The sequence below is a fragment of the Chelon labrosus genome, assembly GCF_963514085.1.
Source record: "Chelon labrosus genome assembly, chromosome: 22".
Taxonomy (NCBI): Eukaryota; Metazoa; Chordata; class Actinopteri; order Mugiliformes; family Mugilidae; genus Chelon; species Chelon labrosus.
In genome coordinates, this window is record NC_140355.1 from 4810596 (window position 1) to 4835150 (window position 24555).

A 24555-nucleotide genomic window follows, 5' to 3' on the forward strand; every position below is an offset into this window, starting at 1 on the left:
TATCCAGGCATATACTGACAGTTTTTGGGTGCTTGATAGTTTTGGTGCCACTGACACATTTTAAGTAGCTCCAAAGAGAAACCACAGGGAAAAGGAAAACTGACATGACACTGTTCTTTATGCCTCAGAGCAACATATCTCCACCCCCATGCACCGTGGTTAACAATGTGATCTTTTCATCAAATTCTGCTCCTTTTTCTTCCAAAACTCACTGATTTGTTACAAAATAGCTTTTTATCCAAACATACTTACAGACACACTTACCATCTTGTACATACTTAAGCTGTTGACTTCTATGATGAGGTGGCAGGTGAACCATGTGGACCCTGTTTTTTCATCAGTGCTGTACGGTGGAATCAAGCTTTACCTGTCCTGTGTCAGCTTAACCTTCCAGCAGTTCCTTAGCATTAACTTATGGATTATGCTTTGTCGTGCAGCTTTATCTGAAGGTTTTCCCAAAAGTTCTTGAGCTACCATGCTAGTCCTAAGTACCCTTCTAAGTTCTTACCAGTTAATGAAGTTGGTACGGTGTCCACACCTTTACGCATGCTGCAATTACTGCACAACATGTTTCTATTATTTTTAAGTTTATGAAATAACGCGCCTGTTTGCTGCTGGGCTCATATTTACTTCTGTTTATGTTAAAAGGCAAAAAAAGTGCTTAAATATTTGAATACAGTTGCACTGGTCAGTGATTGAAACATCAGGGCTTCATATTTTTTTAACTAATGTATAAAAAAATAACTTGTATTAATATAAATGTAGCAAAATAAAAATAACAGCAATCCCACTAAAATGTAAAGTGGTGCAAACATTTCAGAATTGTACTATTTACCAGTGGTTTTACTCAAGCGTCATATTTTCATTCCTGTCTCCTGGCAGGGGGTTTAGCTTTCGTGTGTCAGTGGAGGAAGAAGAAAATACAGAAATAGTGTCATAATTATATCGTAGCCTCTACATCGTCCTTCTGTTTTTCTAAACTTACTTCTGAAGTTGTTTGTCTTCCTTGTGGTCCAGTTTAAATGCACGGTGTGTTTGCTGTGTTGGTCTGTGCGGAGATGAGGCCCGCTGCTGATACTCTTATGAAAGGACTGAGCACGATATGCACAAGTCTGTTACTCCTACACACCGACCCTTGTGTTTGTTTCTGACACAATGGATGAGCATGAGTGTCTGTATTTCTGAGGAAAACAAAACAAAGGGGTTGAAGGTTTGTGTGTCAGATAAGAGAAATGAAAAGCAGCAGGCTAATAATCTCCTTGCTGTAATCTGGGATACTGATGAAAGAAGAACCATGGTGACCACTTTTCTTAATGAGAATCTAAGTGCTACTTTACAGGCTCTGATCACTTTCTGTCTGTTTAAAATGCTAATTTAACTGCACTGATATTGACACTTGTTAGGATCTGTGAGTTGGTACAGTGTGTGGTGGATTTATGACCTGATGTATCAGATCCAATATATAATATGACATTGGTGCTGCAATATGTTAAAAGTTCTCAACCAGTGTTTAATACAGATAGTCTTTTGATGCCATTTGAGAAATTGCTTTTAGTATAAATTCATGAATGATGTTTTTCTTTGTAGCATTGTATTTTTTGGGGGTGGGATTTTTGGAGTGAAGCAATGATACGCTATAGCTGTAACACAGTATGTTGAGTCTTGTCACATGTTTTATTGCGGGCGCATAAAGCACAGCTTGAGTTCATGTTGTGGCGTTGCCATAGTGAGCGTTGCAGCTCCAGGCAAATGCATAGAGGACATTGTAAACCAGCAGCCTAATCCAAAGTCTGTATAAGTACATACGCTGTGCTTGTTTTTAATAACGAATCATTCTGGATATGTGACTTTAAAGTATGAAATTAATTACATGGGATTAGTAAATGCTGAATGGTGTGATCTGGTAGCACCGGATCTGAGCATGGGGCAATAAAATGAGTGCTTATCAGCGGTGTAGACTAACACAGAGTTCATGTCACCTTGGAAACAAGTCCTCAAGTGCTGCACCTTACACAAAATGTGGCACCTCCAGCTCCATGTCCATGTGCACGATGAATAAAAGAACCCAAAGAAGCATTGCACCTCTCAGAACATGTTTGGCTTTTCAAACTGCACATTTTTGTATTTAGACATAATTAAATGCTACTACATTGTATAGCGTTCTGTCATCTTTAACTGCACAAGTAAAACACTTCCAGATATGTAGTGACCAGTTTAAATGTCCTGAGAATGTTTTGTGCTAATTTCTGTATGAGGTAACTATGGTTACCCAGTCTGCTTGATCTGCCTGTGAGTGCTCTGTCCAGTTATCTACTTGTTTTATTAATTTGCCAGCGCAATATTTTAAGAAATCCCAGTACATATGGATGAAATGCATTGCTGGTGTATAGTGCCTCGAAATATTACAAGTCAAAAATGTCAGTTGTTGAGAGCTCTTTGTACCTGGGTTCTTAGTGAAGAGTTGTGTTATAAATGTGATGGAAACCAAGTGAATGGTGAAAGGGTGCAACTGATGCAAGTGAATTCTAAAATTAAAATGACCTGTGGTTTTTTTTTTTTTTTTATTAGGACAGGCTGTTTTGAAAAAGTATTTCTGGTTATTATAGCTGCATTAGGACGAAGTTGACATTTTGTGGTTAGATTGCTTTGCACACATTCTGCACACATTTGCACTGCCTTTACTTAAAACAGCATTTAATCTTGTTTATTTTCCCCATCGGACCTCACACAGCAGCTGTTCCTCCCTGGCAAATGATGTTTATGAGAAGTTCAGTGTGTGTGGAGGGACACGTATAGTTAAGAACTGATATATGAACTGAAGATGTTTGTTTACAAAGGAGGACAGGTGCTGACAGATGGCCAAGGATGGCCCCTAAATCGTTTTGTTTTTGTAGATATGAGGATCAGTCTTAAATACTGGGCTGACATATCTTATGTCTTTTCAAAATATATGGTGTAAAAGTCTGCAGTATATTGAGTGCAGATCTAATGTGGGGCTCCAGCTAACAGTTTAATTGTCAATTAATGTGGCCATTGTTTTCTTGTTTGATGATTTGCCCTTTACAGTTTTCCTGAGCCCAAGGTGACTTTTTCAAATTACTTTTTAACACACACCGAAGTTCAGTTGGCTGATTACCCAGCATTTTCATTTTGTCATTTGTTTGATTGCGTATTTGTCTAATCATGCTAGCTTTAGTCTGTAGTATTACCACAAAGTTTTTCAGCTTTATCTTCTGAAGTAAGAGGCAGTGCTACTACTAAACATCCAAAACTATATACTAATCGGTATCTTCTCCTTCAGTATGCTAGTTTCTGTTTATTAACTTGTCCCTTGCACATGTTTTTTCAGCAGAAGAGTGGCAGATGGATCTGTAGCTGTGCCCCTGAACAGTCACCAGTTTAATGACATGTACTGCAATCTGTGAATTCCCTCTACCATGGATTTAAAAGTGGGCCTTACGGCAGAGCCAGAGAAACTAGAAAAGATGCAAAAGGTTCTTGTGCCTGGTTAAGACTTGAAGAAGGAAGGCGTGGGCCAAAAACTGAATGGAAACAAGAAGGAACACCACAGCAGGGGTTCTGTTTTGGACCCCTGCCCCAGTCCGTGCCCCATCCACCAGCACTGTGACATCAGAGGATGTGTGGGAGGATGAGGATGCAGAACAGGCTGAGAGAGTGGATGACTTTGATAGTCTGATGGATGAGAATGGCATCATTGGACTGTCAGACCCACTGGATGATGTGGAATTAAGGGAAACTCGTGGTGAACTAGCAGCAGAATGGAATCCAGATGGGTATCCCGGACCGCTTACCCCTGAGGAGGCAGGGCTTAGTGGGTGTGAGAGGGATGCACTACCTGAGGAGCTGAGCTACAACCTGAGTGAACATCTGTCAAACAATGAATCATCAGGAGAGGATGTACAAATCCTGTCATCTGGTGAGTTTTTTCTTAACCACTTTTGTTCTTGTAGTTCAACTTCTAATGTACCAGATTTCTGAAACTCACTTTGCATTAAAATGTCTTGCTTAACTTAATTAAACCAAATTACTGGAACAGAAATGTTCACAGTTTCAAGAAGTTTTGAAATGGGGTAAAAAGCTCTCTGTCTGTACTGGGCTGTATTGTAAAAATGTCAAGTACACATGACCATACCAGCTTTTTATTGTTTTATTGTTTTTGCTGAAATATCGTTCTTCCTATTTCTTCACGCCTTCTTCTCTTTGCCAGGTTATGACATGATTGGTAACCTAAAAGCCTGGACAGAAGATGAGGAGCAGAAAGAGCAGGGGACAGAGCACCCTCCTGAGTGGGACAAATACCTGGAGGAGGAGAAAGATGGAGAGGAAGAGGAGCCGAGATGCCGTTACAGAAATGGAAAGAAATATGATTACATTAGCACATCAGGAGAGCTTGGAGCTCCACGTGGTTTGTGTGAGGCCTCTACTAGCAAAGGAGAGAGTGGGCACACTAGCTTGATACAATCTTATAGTGTTCACCTGCCAGGTAATGACCCGGCTGATGTCTCCAACAATCACTGCCCAGAATCCCAGCCAGTCTCAGCTGTCACAGCCCGCACTTTGCCTCACCTTCTGCATTTCACTGCTGAGGAATTAGCTTCAGCACCAGGAATTGAAGCTGAAACCTTTCCAGAAATGGGCTTCACAGAAAGCCTTCCAGAATCTACCTGCAGCCACATGAGTCTCAAGTCCAGCCCTAGATGCCCTGACATAAAGCTCAGGTCTTCTCCTCAGCCAGCAGCAATGTTTTCTGAACAAGTCAAGCCAAATCATTTCAGTACAGTAAATAATGGCCCTCTTGAAGGATCAGAGAAATTAGATAAGCGTCTCAAGCAGCCTGTTCCCGCACCAAGAAAGACAAGGCAGCACTCTCCTGAGGCAACACGTTCAAAGACAGGCTCAGAAGAAAACACACAGTACAACACAAAGCTTATCAGAGACAAAGGACAAAGGATGTCCAGAGCCAGGAATGCTGCTGTTGAAGTGGATGAATCCAGGTGATCCACCTTCTGTTTACCCTTTAATTTTACCTCTCCATATTCTGTCATTCTTATATAGTCTGTTTTTTTTCCCTGTTTTTATACATCATAATTTTCCATTTTCAGAAAAGGGCCTCTGAGTTACCAAACACCAGACTTCTCCAAGGTGGAACCTAGAGTTTCTTTCCCCAAAAGTGGTTACAAGCCCCCCAAAAGCAGACGCTCATTCATGAGGGATTCCTTGTCGCCTGAGCCCCCGTTAGTGTTTAAATCTCCAGCTGAAATTGTTGAAGAAGTCCTACTGAACACCACTGATGGATCTCCTTCCCAATCAGACATTAACAGACCACCAACTACCAACTCTATAGTCCCTCAGGAGTTCAGATGCCCCGAGCAGGCCACCACGCTGCTTGTACAGTTTCAGGTACTAGTAGAGACTTTTGTTTAACACGTAAACTTTCTTTGTTTGGATCTATTCTGGAAAAAAAGTGTCTCTCAGGAGCAAGCTCCCAGAAATTAATGATGCTGTCTATAAATTTAAAAAACAAACTCATGATACACTGCAAGGGTATTCTAAGCATTATGAGACATTTTTCATTTATCACCAAAACATATTATAATAATGTTATTACTGGGAATTTAAATCATGTATTAAGGGGTTGATAATTACACTTCTTTGGTCCCATAGCAAATAGCAAAAGAAGGAAAACCCATTTACCTTTATCTCTCCTTCACCCTGTCTAATTGAGACAAGATCCTAAAAACCCTCCTTCTTCATTTTCAAAGAACAAATCATGTCACTTGCAGCTTGCAACCACTTCACTACCACCCCCTTTCATTCCCAGAAGCTGCATTTACAATAGCTGTCCCAACACTCAATTCAAACAACAAAGACATCGCATAATGAGCATTGGGGTACACACCGTTGTATTTAAATTTGAAAGTTGTGTGTTTTATATTGAATTGACTGAAGATATTCAAATTATCATGCAGTGCGACAAAGAAGAAAGAGGTTTTATTTTGGTGCATGTTTTTATTCAATATTACTAGAGGGAGCCATAAACAGTCAGTCCGCTGAATCTTCTTTGGGTTGGAGGTTTTATTTTGCAAGATAATACAAAACCTTACAATGGCAAGAGTTCATTATAATATGTATTTTGGCCCAAATTCCTGTGTTCCATTATTTATGATTCATTATGAATTCATCTGCGCCAAGGCAAATCTTGTGGACTTGTGTTTATACCTGAGTGGTTTTCAAAACAGCGGTCAGTATACAAATAAAAACAGCAATGGCAACCTTAGTCAACATTTCATGTGTAGAATCTGAATCATTGAAACATTCTGTGCAGGTTTCTTTATATTTTCATAAAGTAATCCCTTCTCTATCCTGCAATATTGCAGAAATATTCAGTGGTTGTTACAAGTCCAGTAAGACAAATTAGTCTTCACAAGCTATACTGTAATGTAGCAATTATGTATTAATTACTTTTCAGGGATGGATAGGCCTAGATATTCAAACTCTTCTGTGTTGTACAATATATTGTGTAAAATATGACTGTGTCACAGTGCTCTTGAACTAATAGACCCAAATCATAAAAAACTAACAAAATCAGAGCTAAAGAGCGGAGACATACTGTATGTTAAGTGGGTGTTCATATGCTCTTGAGATTCTCTGTTTGTCTTTCACAGCCTTGCAGCTTGAATGAGTCCAGTCAGTATACTCTTAGCCATCTCTTACCTTGCCCCCCAGACCCTCCCTTTCTTTTTCATTCATCTTTTCCTCATCTCCAGTTTCTTATTTCCTTCCATTGTAGGAAGACTACAAGAGACTGCTGACTAAGTACGCTGAGGCGGAAAACACCATTGATCGTCTGCGTCTTGAAGCCAAGGTAGTAAATCTAGAGATCTGGCCATAATTTATTACATTTTATGGTGTGCACTGGTGCAGGGTTTTAAAAAAAAAAAAAAAAACAGTACATATCTGTTCCATACAGATTTACAGGTCTCCCCTTTTAGTCACTATAATATATCCAAGTTAATAGAAAGCTTCAAAATGATGGACAGTTTATTTTCTTCAAATGTGAGCATTTCTGTTGAATTATTATTTGCCTGAGTCACCTCAGTAATGATGTGGCTTTCATTGAATAAACAAGCAGCTGTGAAAGCAATATTACTTGAAAGACTGAGCTTAATATTGAGAGTCATGTAAACTACACAAAGAAAGATAAAGTCATTCATAATGTTCTTCATTTTCTTCAGATGTTTCTCAGAGAAGCATCAAAGCAGCGTCAAAGCAGGTTCAAATCCAGGCTTCTCCAAAATAAACCACAATATGTATCCATATATTCTGAATATATTCCATAGTTGTTGTGTTAAGATGCCTTTATCAAGTAAAGAGATCTGATTGTTTTATCATTTATAGCATGAAGTGTGAATCATAATAATGAAATACCTAGGAAATAGGAAAATACACTTTTAAAGGCAGCCTTGTTAAATATAGGTACACGCTTTGTGTAATACATACTAGCTTACTGTGTTTTTAATCCTAGACTTTGTTTTCACAGAACAGAGATATAGAGAACCAGCAGCCCAGGTCCAGACAGTGTCAGCACTTCACAGACAGAGCAGTATGTCAGAACAAATGATTAGAAGTCTTAGCAAGGTGGGATAAGAAATAAATAGAGGAGTGCTGAAGTGTTGTGTAGTAGCTCCTTTAAAGAACGGCCGCCCATTTCCTCTCAAGCAGCAGTGCTCTACAATCAGCACCAATTAAAATCAGCTTACTGCGCTCCCCGCCTCTCCTCTGTCTCCTTCACCACGAACACTGACCCACCATCTGTCACCCCCTCTTGCACAGTTAACATCACACACACAGGGTGGGAGGAGAGGCCTCACATTGCAATTTACTGTCAAAAATGTATTACTTAGTATTTTCTTCTATCTAATTAAAATATACACTATATTACCAAAAGTATTCGCTCACCCATTCAAATGATCAGAATCAGGTGTTCTAATCACTTGGCCTGGCCCCAGGTGTATAAATTCAAGCACTCAGGCATGCAGACTGTGAAACAAGACATTTGTGAAAGAATGGGCCGCTCTCAGGAGCTCAGTGAATTCCAGCGTGGAACTGTCATAGGATGCCACTTGTGCAACAAATCCAGTCGTGAAATTTCCTCGCTCCTAAATATTCCACAGTCAACTGTCAGCTCTATTATAACAAAATGGAAGCGTTTGGGAAAAACAGCAACTCAGCCACGAAGTGGTAGGCCACGTAAAGTGACGGAGAGGGGTCAGCGGATGCTGAAGCGCATAGTGCAAAGAGGTCGCCGACTTTCTGCACAGTCAATTGCTACAGAGCTACAAACTTCATGTGACCTTCAGATTAGCCCAAGTACAGTACGCAGAGAGCTTCATGGAATGGGTTTCCATGGCCGAGCAGCTGCAGCCAAGCCACACATCACCAAGTGCAATGCAAGGCGTCGGATGCAATGGTGTAAAGCACGCCGCCACTGGCCTCTAGAGCAGTGGAGACGCGTTCTCTGGAGTGATGAATCACGCTTTACCATCTGGCAATCTGATGGACGAGTCTGGGTTTGGAGGTTGCCAGGAGAACGGTACATTTCAGATTGCATTGTGCCGACTGTGAAATTTGGTGGAGGAGGAATTATGGTATGGGGTTGTTTTTCAGGAGCTGGGCTTGGCCCCTTAGTTCCAGTGAAAGGAACATTGAATGCTTCAGGATACCAAAACATTTTGGACAATTCCATGCTCCCAACCTTGTGGGAACAGTTTGGAGCGGGCCCCTTCCTCTTCCAACATGACTGTGCACCAGTGCACAAAGCAAGGTCCATAAAGACGTGGATGACAGAGTCTGGTGTGGATGAACTTGACTGGCCTGCACAGAGTCCTGACCTGAACCCGATAGAACACCTTTGGGATGAATTAGAGCGGAGACTGAGAGCTAGGCCTTCTCGACCAACATCAGTGTGTGACCTCACCAATGCGCTTTTGGAAGAATGGTCAAAAATTCCTATAAACACTCTCCTCAACCTTGTGGACAGTCTTCCCAGAAGAGTTGAAGCTGTAATAGCTGCAAAAGGTGGACCGACATCATATTGAATTCTATGAGTTAGGAATGGGATGGCACTTCAGTTCATAGAATGAGTAAAGGCAGGTGAGCGAATACTTTTGGTAATATAGTGTATATAAAAGTAGCTTTTTTATTTCTCCTTGCATCCAGTTTATTCGGCTACTTGATGGGTTTCAGTCTGATTCCTCATCTGAATATAGGTTATAAGGCTGGGTCATATATCTGTCTCTCTAGGTGATACACAGCTAATGACCTTTTCTGTAGAATCTGCCGTGTGTGCACATGGGTGTGTGAGTGTGTGCGTGTGAGTGTTTATGTAAGAAGGCTGTTGAGGTCAGTTAAAGGTCATTATGATTTACTGCTTAGTGGCTTGTCAGATAGGACCATTTATTCATCCTCATTCTCATTCAGACTCTGTGTGTGTTAACAGGAAGGCTGGGTGTGACTCGGTAGATCCTGCCTGTTCTTACTTTCTATATTTCCACCAGGTAAACCTGTACTCTGACCCTCCGAAGTCCAGCCACTCTGTGCAGTCAGGACTGAACCACGATGCTTCTAAGTTCATAAAGCTGGATTTTCCTCAAGCTCAGAGAGCACAAGTCAACTCAGATTCTCCTTGTCCAGATAGACACAGTGTTCCTCAGGGTATGTTCATTCTTTTCATTCTTTACTTCTCCTATATTTATCTTTTTATCATTCATATAAGCCAGAGGCTTTGCTTCCCCTCAGCCATCCAAGTCACACTGCTTTAGTAGTGGAAAATCTAATCAGCTTTATTTGCCATGTATAAATGTACACACATACAAGGAATTCATCCTCTGTGTTTAAGTCATCCAAGTGAGCACATTTGGAGCAGTGGGCAGCCATGCAAGACTCAGAGACTAAACCTGACATTCCCAAAACACCTTTCCTGCCCACTAGTTCACGGCCCCCAAACGCAAAGAAAACCCAGCTAGCCTCAGCTGCCTAAGTTGCATCAGCTTGCATCATATAAATCTTTTTTCCCCCTAACCTGTCTGTTCATCTAACAGGAAATCCAGTGTCCTCTCCTTCTGCCAGAAGCCCAGGCCCTCAGCTGGGACAGCAGCTAGCCAATATTCTCTTCAATCAGACTGACAAGTTCCTCCAGCAGGTGACTGACCCACTGCAATTCATCGAGATAAAAAGCCTCACAGATTGGCTTTTTTCATCATGATGATTCAGGAAAGCAGTCTGACATAAAGCTTTTGATCTTTCCTATAGCTGCAGACTTTTGAGGATCTCCTCAAGAGTAAAAAGCTCAAACCCTCGGAACAAATAAAGGTAAGAACAACAAAGAGTTTGATTCACTTGCCTTTTAAGAATTCTGTCCAATGGCTGCCTCACATTCAATATAATGAACTAATGCTCTTCTTCAGGGTCTCTCTCAACTTGCTGAGGGGCTTGATTCTTTAGAAAGAGGTTACCTGTTAGCAAGGGATGAGCACAAACTGCTGCAGCAGCGAGGAGTAGATATCAGCCACTTTGACCCTGAGAGGTAAGAGTGATGTGTGTTATAAATATGCTGCAGATCTTGACGTTAATCTAGTTATTTTTATTCAGTTTATCTATGTTATCGGATATTTGTGAATGCATTCCTCAGGGAGTTGGAGGGGTTGATCTTCCAGTGTGGGCTGCGTATGGAGGAGCTGAAGGACCAGGTGGAACAGATGAGACAGGAGCAGCCTACCTGTGAGGCTCCTCCTTCTCCACCTCCTCAACCCACCCCTTCACCTCCGCCCTGTGAACTAGAAGAAACGTTTACTCGTACACAGGTACCAACACAACCATTCCATTGTGTGTATTAGTGTGCTTTGTCCCTGAACTAACAGAAAGCCTGTATTTGTAAACGAACTTCATTTCCTTCCAGAGCCCGCCTTTGCTTTTACTGGTTGATCTTGGAGAGGCAGAAGAGGTGGAGGTGAGCTCGATCAGTAAAGAGAGCGAAGAAGAGGCTGAGGACGAAGAAGCCTTCTACTTCAAACCTCTGAATGCTAATGGTGTTGAACAAGACTTCACCATGGCAGTGGATCAGTGAGTGGGGATGTTTGTGTGAAAAGGCTTCATTACTGTGGATCTTTTTAGAAGGCATTCAGCTTAGACTTTTATTTCAAACAGAATATTTTTCCTCCTTCTCTTTAGCCACCAAAGCTTCAAGGAGCTTCCCAAACTTCTAGACCGTAAACTGAGGGGAACACTTCCCCCTTATGCTGCTTTAAAAACGGACATGCAGCCTGTGGGCAAGGAGGAAGAGAAACAGGGTCAAAGAACAGGAAACAGTGAAGTCCGGAAAACTCTCCCACAGAGGTTAGTCTTCGGAGTAGCGGACGAGACGGGCTTCAGTTGCATCAGCAGCACAGTAATGTTTGTTCCTGCACTCAGCAGCTCTGAGGTGTTAAAGGAACCATCTAAGTAAAATTGTTTTGATCCTGAATGGTAAAATACAGATGTGTCCGCTGTGAAAGGAAGCTGATTTCACTGACCTCTGGACTAAACACTTTCTTCTTCTCTGTTGACAGGAAAGGCAAATCAGACCGCCAGGACTCTCCAAGCACCAGCAAACATCACAGCGGCAGGTCTAGTCCTCTTTCACGCAAGGCCTCCAGCCAATGCACTGAGCCTCTCCTCCCTTCTTCTAGTCGAAGAAGGGTATCTGCGGCAATGTCCCACAGCAGCAGTCTGAGCAGCTTAGGAGATATCACTGCATCAGAGAGGAAGAGCTCCAAGCTTCAAACTGGGTGCAGAAGAGTACTTTCTCAGGTCAGTTGCCGTGTTGTAAACTACCTCAGTCTGCCATTGACCCTCATTCCATTCAGAAAATATTATATAGTCATCTTTGGCAGAGTCTAGGACTAAGAATAATGTACTTTGTGTGTTTGTAAGTCTAAAAATATACTTTAAGATGGTGCCTTTTCATTTTGACTCTGGTCATGTTGGGATAAAGAAATTAAACTGGCAATGTTGACCAATGCTAAAAAAAGTTCAATGTTTTCTATAGGCTCTGTGCTCTTAATATAGTTAACATTTGTAAAAGTCTAAAAACAGACACTCTCATGATTTGATTGTCCGAGGATTTAAGCAAACAAATCCTTCCTTTAATTTCTTATGGTCCGTTGTTTTTAAAAACATATCAGCAGTGATTGATACAACCTTTTGTTTCAGTCAAATGAATGTTGTCTCGGTTACACGGAGGCCGCGTCCTAGAATGGCAAATGACAAAAAGCATATGTGTAGATAAATGTTGCACAATCTGTTTTCTGTTGACCAGGATGGGGTCATCTCTCCAGAGACAGACAGTGGGTTTGTTGGTTCTGAGAGCAGCCGTCTGACTCCTGCTGCAGCTCCAAGACCTCTGCACCAGAGGGCGTCAGAGAGGTGAGAAGCCCAACACCAACATACACCTCCACACATATTTACTGCACCATAAATTTTACCACTTGTGCCATTGCCCACTCCTGTAGCACACACGCACACATTTAGCATTCTGATATGATTTTCTTTTTTATGACTGTGTTCATACAAGCAAACAGTGTCTGTATTAAAGGTTGTCTTGTTTGTCTTGGTGAAACAGTGTTTCAGTGGCTCAGGAAGTAAACACAGATAGGCAGACGGGCCCAGTCTCTGCACCATCTCCTTCTTCCTCACCGTCACACTGTCGCACAGCTAAAGAGCCCAGACTAGGCTCAAAGCTCAATCACGACCTGCCAAGGAGAACAAGACAGGGGCAGAGGAGACGCACCTTCTCTTGCTCCCCACAGCGCCGGGTCAGTCAGAGCGAACAAACCAGGGTCGACAGTGGAACAAGTGAGTTTGGACAGCAGAGTGACAACAGAGGGTGTCCAATTTGTGTTCAGTAACTGAGACTGTTGATTTTTTAAAGACATTTGAAATACTTAGTGTCATCTTTATTTAACTTACTGTTCTCCTCTTGTCTCTACAGCTCACACTGGGTCTGAAGGTGAACAGAGTGACCAGTACACCGAGTCTGTCAGTTCCATCCACAGCTCTCATTTAAACTCCTCCTCACCTGCACGTTATCGCCATGGCGATCCTCTGAGAGCACTGAGCTCCAGTGAGAGGGCGAACTGCAAGTGAGTGCGTGTAGCAGCAGCTGCCATGGCAATAACTGTGCAATCAAGTCCAAGTTTACGTCTCCCTGCAGAGGCTCCAGGATGGGACTTGAAATGAACAAGACATATTACAGTACAAGTGCAGAATGTTCCAGAAAATCCACAGTCAGAGTTACAATGTTACTATATACAAATCGGGCACAGAATCATTTCTGATGGATCACTTATTAAAATGAGTTGGCCTGGTAACGAGAAGTTTACTGTCATAGCTGATAAAATGTGCAACCATGATGAACCTTTCTGTTATCATATGTCATATTATCATGTATTTTATTACAGAATCGACTGCTATTGAATGCGGTTGCGTATTAGGAGGTACCCTTGATTGTTTCCTGCATGGTGTGGTGTTGCATGAGTCTTTTCAGAGAGTGTGTGTGTGTATTCATTTCAACTGACACCTACTGTATATAGAGACTTGAAATCACTTGGCAAGTTATTCAGTTGCATATTTGCATACTGCAGCACTGCAGTCACATCCCCTGGACTTTACTAGTATCAGACTTGGAATTTGGTGTGGTATGAATTAAACGGAAGTTTCTGTACTGATGTAAACATGATCTACAGTTAGATTACTTTGTGTAGTTTTACTCAACTGTTTTGTGTGATTTTTGTATTTTTTTTTTTCAGAGAGGCAATCCAGACACTGCAGACTGAGGTAACCAGACTGAAAGACAGACTAGAGAGTTGTCTGAGAAATAAGAAGCCTCTCAGCTCCGTGAGAACAACTCTTTCAGCTCAGAGGAGCAGCTCCCACCCTAAGACCTCTACACCTCTCATCAGGTTGGTTTATATCTTCTAATAACCACACAGTCCTACTGCTAATGCAGGCTTGTCTTTGTCCATCTTGAGGTCACATAGACACATCAGACGGGTTTGTCTGAGTGAAGCAAGACGACAAACCTTGTAGCTCTAGCAACAAAGCTGGACCTAAGTCTTACACAAATAGTTAATATAAAATGTAAATGTAAAAAGATCAAAGATAAATCACTGTAGAACTTTTGTACCTTCATTTTTATTCCACTGAAAAACAATGTGACATAAAAAAATAATAAACATTAAAATGAGTATTGAGAGTTAATGATAATTGAGTATGTGGCTGTGTTCAAAATCCAATATTCATCAAGTTCATGTGGATACATTTAAAAAAAATAAAATACAGTATATATATTCAGTCTCCCAAATCCATGTGGACAAATATGTAATTATGTGTAATTGACCGTTTTTCCCCAAAACTTCAAGGTTAAAGGTACAAGAGTGTTTGGTGCAAAAACAAAATAACAAATTACATCATATCATAGAACACATAACCCACGGTGAAGGATGGTAGTGACCGCATCATAGTTTTTCCAGTTTTAGTGATGGGAATCATGAATAGCTCCAAGTACCAGTTAGTCATAACATAGACGCTTGTGACATCTACTAGACAACTGAAAACGAAGAGAATGTTCATTTTTCCGCAGGGTTCCAAGGTTTTATCTTTGTGAGATTTTTTTACAGCACAAAAACCTCCTCTTTTAACAACAATGTATAGCCGTTTTATATCCACTCTACTGTATATACTTTATTAGTTAACAATTGTTTTCCTGTGGCCTTGTATCAAGTTTGGTCTTGTCCCTCTGCTCAGGTCTAGGGAGCAACCGAGGGATGTCAGTGTGGGAAGAAGAGAAACACAGACAGTTGATGAGGTAGAGGAGGAGTCTACGCTGAGACCAAGAGCCAGGAAGATATCTGCTTCTGCACACAGACAAAGGCCACAACTAAATACCTGCAAGTTCATCTGAATTAACATTTGTGTAATTACCTAAACTCAGACCGTATCATGACGGATTTTGTATAATCCAAATTTTACTTTTGGCCTGTAGAGTATGTCTCTTTCTAATATACACGAGTCGTAATGTTGATTTTTTAATACACAGGAGTTGGCCCAAAGAGAATACCACGTAAAACCAAACCGTTATTGCAACACAGCTTAATGTACAATAACGAAGTTGCATATAAAATATATATCCACTATGACTTGATATGACATATCAGTTAATAATATGTCTAATGATTTTGTTTTCAGTGACAAGATCAGAGCTGGAGTCACCCACACCACCGCCTCAGGTGTCTAGACACACCCAAACATCTGCAGCACCAGATAGCCGCTGTTCACACACATCTACTGTTGGCAGCAGAAGAACTCAGCCTCGTAAGAACCTCTGTCACTCCATTGTTACTCTCTATAAACAGATACCTGCATATAAATGTGAAGGATTTGTAGGCAAGGAACAAGATTTTGATACTGCAAGCTTTCTGATGTGTGTGTATCTGTAGGGCAGCATCCTGTTGTGTCTGTACGAGTGTCTGAACCAGCAGATGAACCTGACAGCAGAAGAAGTGGAGCTCCTCTTTGTTTGTCGTGTCACAGAGGACGATCTGAACGTAAGAAAGCCCCCTTTCATCCTGAGCACTGAATTCAGCTGTGAAATACTAAGAGTTGCTGATCAGCCTCCATAAACCCTCCTTTCATGTCTGTACTGTCAGGTCCGGTTGGTGGCAACAAAGAGCCGCTCCATTCCTCCACTCGCTGTCCTCTCTGTGGACGCCTCCAACCATCCAGATGCACTGAGCCAGGTCAGAGCCCATGTGCTGCTGTTCAAATGCACTGTTACAGAGCACTGGGTTTGGAATGCTTACTCAAAGACAGGCGGCCCATTCTCTCTTTATAACTCCAGGCTTTTGCTCTTCATGTGGTTGATGATGTAATCCATTACTTTACAAAACCTGAGTTTCTTCTTAAGAGTCAGCAGGACAGGTTTCTGTACTGCCCCTGTGAACAGCACAAAAATGGGTTCAGTCTGCAGTAAATGAAATGAGTGTAATTATCTGAAGCCTTAATGGAGCGCCTGACCTGCTCTGTGATTCACAGACTGTCGCAGACACTCAAGCACCCCCCCATGCACAAGCTGCCAGCCAACAGAGTCCCCTGACAGAGCAGCGAGCAGCAGATACTTTGCAGCTGCAGCTTCACCTGCGCTTCTGCAGTACATGCCAGTGTGCCCACAACTCCTGTAAGTAACCTGCCCTCTGAGCACACACACTGCCAAGACATAAAGATGGAGAGCCCATTAGAGTGGTTTTATTTACAGGCCTCTTTCTCGCATTAGCTCAGTCACAAAGTAATATTCCAAACACAAGCACTGTGTGCAATGTCTTCACTGGCTGCCCAGAGATGTCCATGCATACTCATTTTGTGGAATGATGAAACAGATCAATACAGTTTGCATATAGTAAATAAAATTAGCTCTGTAACTGTGGAAACACATTGGAGTGTTTGAGTTACATCAGTTAGCATACTAGACATATGTATTTAGTTTCTGTTAATACAAACAGAATAATTAATTTCTGTGTTGTACATGTAAACATAGTGTGTAAAAGAAGTCACCTCTGGGTCTGAAGATGTGCCATAACCTTGCATTCTTTCTAATGGCCTGCAGGGGGCACCCCACTGACTCAGAAAACACCTCTGGTAGTGTAGAAGTCCACTGTACTCAGATGACATGCAATACTGTTTGTCTTCTGTCCATCACATAAAACATAAAACCCACCCAAATGATTTGATTGGTCCAGAAGATTTCTGCTGGAGAATAATTATTTTGCAACGGAGGGACTCCTGGCAAACTTTTTTCTGCAAAAAAGTTTTTGGGCAAGGGAGGTTCAGACTGGCTTCAAGGCGACAGAGGTCTACAAGAAAATGATCCTACTTCAAATTAGATTTTTTTACCTCAGTAACATTTTATGTTCTCGTTTTTTTTTTTTTTTTAGCATGTTTTTTTTGCAATTTTTCTCACATTTAGAGCTAAATGTATTAAAAAAGAGTTTGGACTTGGCTACCTTGTGATAGGGACGTTGCTGTTATGCAGTCTAGTGTTCTCAGGTTCTCTGTCAGATCCACCCTCACTCCTCTCTAGCTCCAACCTCTTGTCCAGTTGTGGTCATTTCTAGATAAAAATAAATAAATAAAGATAATAAGATGGCAACGGCCAAAATACTAAAATTCTTTCAAACTTCTTCTTAATGTTTCTTTAGGCTGTACTCGTCCCCCCTCTACGTGCCTCCTACCAACAGCGCTGGCCCATCCTCAGGTGTCAGGAGCTCCAAGGAGGTGAGGGGAAGGACTAGACGCTCCCTGTCTGTTGACAAGCAGCGCTCCTTGGACAGCTCTCTGAACAGAGCCATCAGCGCAGCTCGACACATGAAACACACCTCCAGAAACATGGCTCGCTCCTTGGCTACTGGACTGCAGTACCAGGAGCTGCTGACTCAGTCCTGCAGCTACTGAAGTGTGAACTCTTTTCACAGAACCACCAACTCAACAGACCCATCAGTTCAGCTGCAGGACGAGGCCTCGGACGTCAGCAGAAGCCAGAAGAACTGAGTGGAGGACCAAAGTGAATAAACATATAAAAGTATCCTCTTTGTAAATGTTCCTTGGTTCCGTCATTTGAGAAAATACAGTTGCTGATGTTTTTAAAGATACATTTACATTTCTATTGCATATCTCAGGTGACTAAATATGAATTTATTTTAGTAGACATAATATTTATATCCATCTTGCCCAGTGACCGCTGGGATGGGCTCCAGCTCCCCCCCACGACCCTCCAGTGGTCCAGAGACCACAGAAAATGAATGAATGAATATTTATATTCAGAGATATGCTGGCATAAATGAAAATAACTCCCCTTTAAACAGTGAAGTGCTACAGATCATATTGATTTGAAACCTACGAGGTTTTCTACTTCACTTAGCATGAGAATTCGCACGTCTTGATATTGTCATGAGATAGTGCTCTATTCTGAGCTATTTATTGATCATGTGACTTGTTTCTAGTTTGTAGAAATATGATTCAGTGTTATTATAGCTGCTGCATAAACATTTTTATTGTTGATCCTCTAAAATGTGATTCTGTAAATTGCTTCTATAAAAATATAATGCATAGACTCACGTGGCCACGAAGAAGCTGAGATGCTGGATATTTTTTACTTTAGTTCCCATTATGCTGTTGATAGATCATTTCTTTTGTTATATACAGATTTGTAAATTTTGTACAATGTGTAACCTTGCAAGTGTGCATGAGCCAAGTCCTGCTGTAACTGACCATCTTTATACGACATAGACAGGAATAAGTCTATTTTTCAGATAAAATGATACCATCATATTTGGTTGAAACTTCTCACAGAGCAGGTAGTCCAGGTGGGTAGTTTAGATGAATTCCATTTTTGTTCATTTCTAATCCTTTTTTTACTTTTGTATCTTTTTATATTTTGCAGGGAACATCATTTTGTTGTTAAGGAGACAAATAAATGTGAAAAAGAACCTTTGTCTGCGTACATTTCATATTTCTTGGAAGACCCAGCTGCCATTCCAAAAAACAATAAAAATAGAGATGACACTTCAATATAATGGAAGCCAATTTATTAGACAGCCTTAGTACATACTAGGTACACATGGAAGTATTGTTTGTGCTTCAACACTCGCAAACATACAATCCCAATAAGTTAAAGATTTTTAGGACAGACTAATGTTTCGATATTATTTTTCTCTGATAAATAAATTTGATATAAATCAATTGATTTTACAGAGTAAAACCTATGCAACAGCAAATTAGGATTTAAAAAACAAACAAACACACAAAGTCAAGCGTTTGCATCACAGAAAACGCATTATAGTGCAATATGCAATGTGTTTGGCCAGGAAAGAGGGAAGAGAGGGAGGAAATAAAAGTGGCTTGGGTTTAACTTTTTTTTTTTCTTGCAAAGCCATTCACCATTGGAGGGTTTTACATTGCACCAGAGGAGGAAACAGACAAAGAAAATATAGATATTAGTTCTTTTTCCCAGTTGACCACTAACAGCTACAGCTAAAACTTCACAAACACAGAGGCTTCACATTGGCATTTTTTAAAGGAAAAGTTTCACTACTTCACAGTCAGAAATATCACCAGTCAACAGTGAGACGCTAAAAACAGCAACATATGGCATATACACAACACTACTCAGTGCATGGCCCAATTGAACATCATTACTAACCAATGATAAGACTTAATCTGACAGGATACAATACTGAAATACAACTGGCCCTTTTAAAGATTATTCATTAAATATCAGCAAGCAACGGCCTTTTCGACATTAAACGTGAAGTCTTTCCGGAGAAAGGAAAAATGTTGTGGCAAGTAAATACTTTACAGTCTCGGCAGCCGGAGGAGGGATGATTCTGGCTTCTTAGCAGAGCTCTGCCTCTTCTTCACGCCTGCTCAACCAAGCGCTTTAAGGGAATACTTAAACCGAAAACTAGTTTTGAGTATCAATTGCTCACCAGCTGTAAATTAAAGACATTAGAGCTGAGGAGGATGAATACACAAGTTTCCACCAAAAAACTGTGAAAACATCCTCCAGCAACCACTTCTGTAGCACTGTGCGCTTCTCTTCTGTCCAACATTGTTCAGTATTTCCCAGACGCTAACATTTCCTTGGCTGTGTAGCTCAAAATATTACTTTTATTTGTCCCTAGCTTAATTAGCCAACAGCTAAATGAGCATGTGCAATGAACATCATGGCTACACATAACATTTAACAAACCCACCTCATTTCTTCTTTTGACTTTTTGTGCCTCTGCATGTGTAGCTGCATACATCCAGCTCCTTCTTGTGAACGTGATATCTCAGGGATGCCTTGAGGGAACGGCTTCAAATTTGGCACAAATGTTCACTTTGACTCAAGTGATTAGATTTCAGTGGTCAAAGGTCGTAGTGATCAGACGTATGTCTTATTGTTGAAAACGCCACATTTCAGGAAAGCCTTGATGGAATTTCCTTAAATTTGGCACAAAGACTTTGGCAGTCAAAGGTCAAAGGTCACTGTGACCTAACGAAACACAACTCAAGAACATGCTTATTACATCTAGGACCAAATTAGTTTTTAGTAAGCCACAGTGCTTTCAATTACGCTGGAAGTTCCGGATCGAAAGTGATTTGAAAACTTTCAAAACACATTACTGTGCATTTTGATACTCAAATAAATTAGTTTTCGGATGAGTATTCAACCACAACATCTTAGAAAAGAGCTAAATGCTAGCTCTGCGGCTCTCGGGATACAAACACAGTAACAGTCCACACAAGTCCAAGCATGCTACTGAATACAAACATTTCAAATGGGTGTGGTGGGGGGGGGGGGGGGGGGGGGGGGGGGGGGGGGGGGGGGGGGGGGGGGGGGGGGGGGGGGGGGGGGGGGGGGGGGGGGGGGGGGGGGGGGGGGGGGCGGGGTCTACACATATATTGCATGGTGACAGATATATTTTACAATATGAACCTCTCAGACTGCACATCCCTCCTCCACCCGCTTCCAATAAAACTCACACCAAGAAGGGTAACCCAAAGGAACAAACGAGAGAAAACGTCTACCTTTACACATTCTATCAGGTTTCAGAGCATACATTATTACATTTTGGTACTTTCCGTTTTAAATGGCCTTCAGCTCTGATATTTAAACCTTTTGAAATCAGTTTATTTAGTTGCATCCATTGTAAAACAAGAGAATACTTGCAACAGTTTTCTTCTTTGATATAACATATATATATTTTTATCATCATCTAAGATGTCTTTTTTTTTTCTCTTCTCAAGCAAGATGCATACACAATTAATGGACAGGATTTGGCGGGGGTAAGATGTGTGGGGGAGCGGAGGGGGGGACGGGGTTAAGAGGACGCAGACGTGACCGGAGGATTTTAGCTTGTCACTTCCTCATCTGGTTTGTTCATGGCCTTGAGCTGCTCCAGGAGGCTGGTGGGAGTAAAGATGTGGGTCGATCCTGGAGGACACACGAATGAAACACAAACACACACACACAACACACGCAGAGCGTTAGATCCGCACATTTGGAGAGACACAGGCAAAAATGTGTTTTCAGCTCTAGTTATGAATGCCTACTGCAGATGTTGAAAGTAAAATTATAGATACAGTGAGCAACTCAAAGTTATAAAATCATAACAAGTTAGTCGGCAGGTTAAAATGGATCATGAAGTATTTGAAAGAACTACAGATGAGAATTTTTTTTTTTTTTAAATTGTGCTTTAGTGGAGCTTTGAGTATGTGAGTTCTTTCATCTTTGCAGCCACCATAGATTGATAGTACTTGCGTTACAGCAGTTTTAACATGAACATCTCCTTCAGTTAATTATTAAAGGAGTTTTAGACCTTCATTTATAGGATTTAGTTGTGGATAGTCACATATTTCCAAATGTGGAGACGTTTATTTTATTTCAAATCTCCAGTTATCCATCATCATTTTCATATCTTTTTTAAAAACTTAATGTCTTCATCATGGTATGCATGTGTGAAGTACCATTCCTCCACCTCGGATTAATACTCCTTCACTCCGCACACATACGGCCTGATACCATTAAGCTGTGTCGAGTCACATGCAGCTGAACACCACGAAAGCGTGAAGATCGAACCAGGCTGTTATGATGTTAGAGGTTACGCTGTGCAGACAGCTAAAAAATACTGCTCAGACACCTAATAATACTGCAAAAAAACAACAACACAAAAGCAGATCATCTCTACATGTCATGAAGTCCAAATCCAGAGAGCTGACTCTATTGTCTACTGTAAGTATGAATGAAATGTGTCAACCTAATGACACGGGGATGAACTCTAGTGACAGCTGAAGACACATTTCAGACATTGTAAAACTTGAAAGGTGCTGGACCGGAGTAAAGCAAACACTTTAGCCAAATTAGTACGTCGTAGTGAACCACATTTACCGATGGGAGTACTTCCATCTTAACTCCTGATCATGAAGGAGGCAAACACACGTTTTGATTTACTCCTCACACCTGTTCAACATTCAGTATTTGACCTACATTGGTTTCTGTAGCAAAGCTGCATGTTTCTTCCACTTTGGCTTGATAGGATTAGACTGAAATTGATGCTAAACTCGAACATACGCCGAGCCAGAACAGGAAGTGGAAGCAGTTCAAAACAGAAGAGAAAGAGGCAAGCCCGTGTCGAGTTGGGTCGTTATGGTGATGGGGGGGGGGGGTCGTAGGTGCCAGGGATCGTGAGTAAAGGGTTTTAGTGCGGGTCACTGTGTTTAACGTTGGACTGGCCTCGCCTGCTTCTCTGCTGTTCCCCAAACACACAGCTTCGTGGGCCTTTTCAGCCCCAGAAACACAACAGCATGACGTTGATCTCCAACATCACAAAGTCATTGTGTGTGACTAGGTTTAGACCAAAATAGCATAGCAAAAACAAAAGACTTGTTTTAGTAAGTGATGGCCATTTTGCTCGGGTAGTGTTGGATGTGGCAGTATGTAGGGAGCAGTCATACTGCTTATGGTGAGAGCTGCTTGCTGAGGAAACCATAAAAAAGGTTGTAAACGATATCGCTTTAGCAGATTAGTCATGAATGACATGGATGCCCAGGACCACAGGATTCTGTCTTTAGTGGGTGAAGATCCAACTCGAATGATACGCTTCAGCTGCTAATTTATTACAGAGATGATGAGGAAGCAATCTGTCTGGTCTACTTATATAAATACATATGATTATGGCCTCGGCCAAGGAGTCTATTTGCAAGCTGGATTTTTCAAAAACTGATCAAATTCAATATAATGTAAAAATTGAAATCTGAGCCAGCTGAAGAAGAACTGTTACCCTTTTGTTCAAAACAAATCTTCAAATCGTCATTGTTACCTACAAACAAACACTTGAGTCATCTTTCAACAGTTTACAGTGCTACACTTTTCTAAATCATATCATTATGCTAACATACTTGGATAATTAAATAAAAATGTACTTGCAGCAAGCCTTAGGTTTCCCTGGCATGCATTATTTATTTGGTTGCCCACACATTTATAACACACGAACACATAAAATTTGAGCAATCATGCAAATTTTGACGGCATCTCACCAGTAAGTGGCAACAACAACAGAAAATTTTGTGTCCTTAACTAAACTAGACATTACAGTTTGAGTCTGATGCAGATACACAATCCAACACATGATATTTAGAAAGTATTTTTTATTGAATATATGATTAGCTAATGCTTTTCCTGCATCAATTCACTGTAAACTGATAGTTTGACCTGGATAAAGGGCGATTTTTGGAAGAAAATGAATTAAGGGAGGGGAGATAAAGTGTGGCATCTTAATTTTTGGTTAGGTTGCTAAAGCATATCAGGTGAACCAATGCTACAGTCTCAGACTGTGTCAGCAAAGAGGCGTCATATATAGGCAGTGATACAGAGGGCACATTTTTGGGAGTTTGAACTGAATGCTTGTGATTTTTTTTTTTCATTCCAAACTGCCCTGTGTGTCAGCACCCTGATAGTATCATCGTGGTGATATCTGATTAATATCCAGCACCCTCTGCAGACGAGCCATGAGGCATGTGAGCATGTGATGGTGGGCTGAGTGGATAAAGTCAAAGGACCGGGAGTCAAAAGAAAGAAAGAAAGAAAAAAATACACAAGGAGAAAGTGAGAAAATGCTTCTTTGAGGTCGAGCATCAACTCAAGGAGACCTGTCCTGAAAGAAACCGCTAACAAATCAAGGTGACTGTCTTTGCAAAGGGCAAAAAAAATAATCAAACGGCAAAAAGTGATAAAGATGTTGGGGTAGATTAAATCTGGAGTGAGTGGTAAACTGGCTCAAAGGGCCTTTTGGGTGGCCGTCGAAGGGGCGATTTAATCCACCCAGCTGGGATGATGGGAGGAGGCAGCAGGGATGGAGACATGACCTCCTCAAGCATGGCCGCTAGTCAGCACTTCAGACTGTGATCCGACTGGATGGGAACTAAGACCAGACCTGCACTTGGTGTTTTTTTAACAATACATTATATAGTTTTAAATATCATATGGTTAAAGAGTGTTTCTATATGTCGCTAATAATTTAAAAAACGGTACTGCAGTGAGCTGTGGGCTGCAGTGCACATGACCAAAGAATTTCCAGGAACACGCCAGTTCAGTCTGATAGTGTGACATTTGCTTCCAGCCTGGATACACCCGATGGAGTAGAAGGGTTCTGATTGGGTAACTGTCATTTAGGGAGTGCAGCCTGATGGAGCGGTCCATGCAGTGAGGGAAGGTCGGGGGTGACCATCCCTGAGGGACACGAGGAAGAGGAGGGTGGAGTTACATAAAACTGAGTGTTCAAAGAAGAAGAAGGAACAAGGAGGAAGCCCTTGTGCTGTGGAGGTTCAGAAAGGGCTTCTTTGTGTGGCTGCCTTTACTTTTTTCTGTGTGATTTCTCTCTCCCTCCCTCCCAATCTGTCTCTGCC

At 41.3% G+C, this 24555-nt stretch overlaps 1 protein-coding gene across 2 annotated transcripts in view; it reads left to right on the forward strand.

The window, feature by feature from the left end:
- akna (AT-hook transcription factor) overlaps nt 1-18600 on the forward strand; it is a 28066-nt gene extending 9466 nt beyond the window's left edge. The window contains exons 2-23 of one of the 2 annotated variants that reach the window (XM_084572077.1): nt 3350-3937; nt 4229-5015; nt 5124-5421; nt 6812-6886; nt 9579-9735; nt 10122-10222; nt 10333-10392; nt 10488-10606; nt 10712-10883; nt 10979-11142; nt 11251-11415; nt 11628-11868; nt 12377-12483; nt 12680-12912; nt 13049-13199; nt 13866-14018; nt 14863-15005; nt 15304-15429; nt 15555-15662; nt 15765-15854; nt 16150-16291; nt 17310-18600. In XM_084572077.1, coding sequence (XP_084428203.1) covers nt 3547-3937; nt 4229-5015; nt 5124-5421; nt 6812-6886; nt 9579-9735; nt 10122-10222; nt 10333-10392; nt 10488-10606; nt 10712-10883; nt 10979-11142; nt 11251-11415; nt 11628-11868; nt 12377-12483; nt 12680-12912; nt 13049-13199; nt 13866-14018; nt 14863-15005; nt 15304-15429; nt 15555-15662; nt 15765-15854; nt 16150-16291; nt 17310-17562 — 4236 coding nt within the window. In that variant the 5' untranslated portion in view covers nt 3350-3546 and the 3' untranslated portion in view covers nt 17563-18600. Of the gene's footprint in view, nt 1-2475; nt 3938-4228; nt 5016-5123; nt 5422-6811; nt 6887-9578; nt 9736-10121; nt 10223-10332; nt 10393-10487; nt 10607-10711; nt 10884-10978; nt 11143-11250; nt 11416-11627; nt 11869-12376; nt 12484-12679; nt 12913-13048; nt 13200-13865; nt 14019-14862; nt 15006-15303; nt 15430-15554; nt 15663-15764; nt 15855-16149; nt 16292-17309 lie in introns of those variants that run through there. The other variant, XM_084572078.1, reaches the window with a different exon arrangement.
- Nucleotides 18601-24555: the final 5955 nt, after the last annotated feature.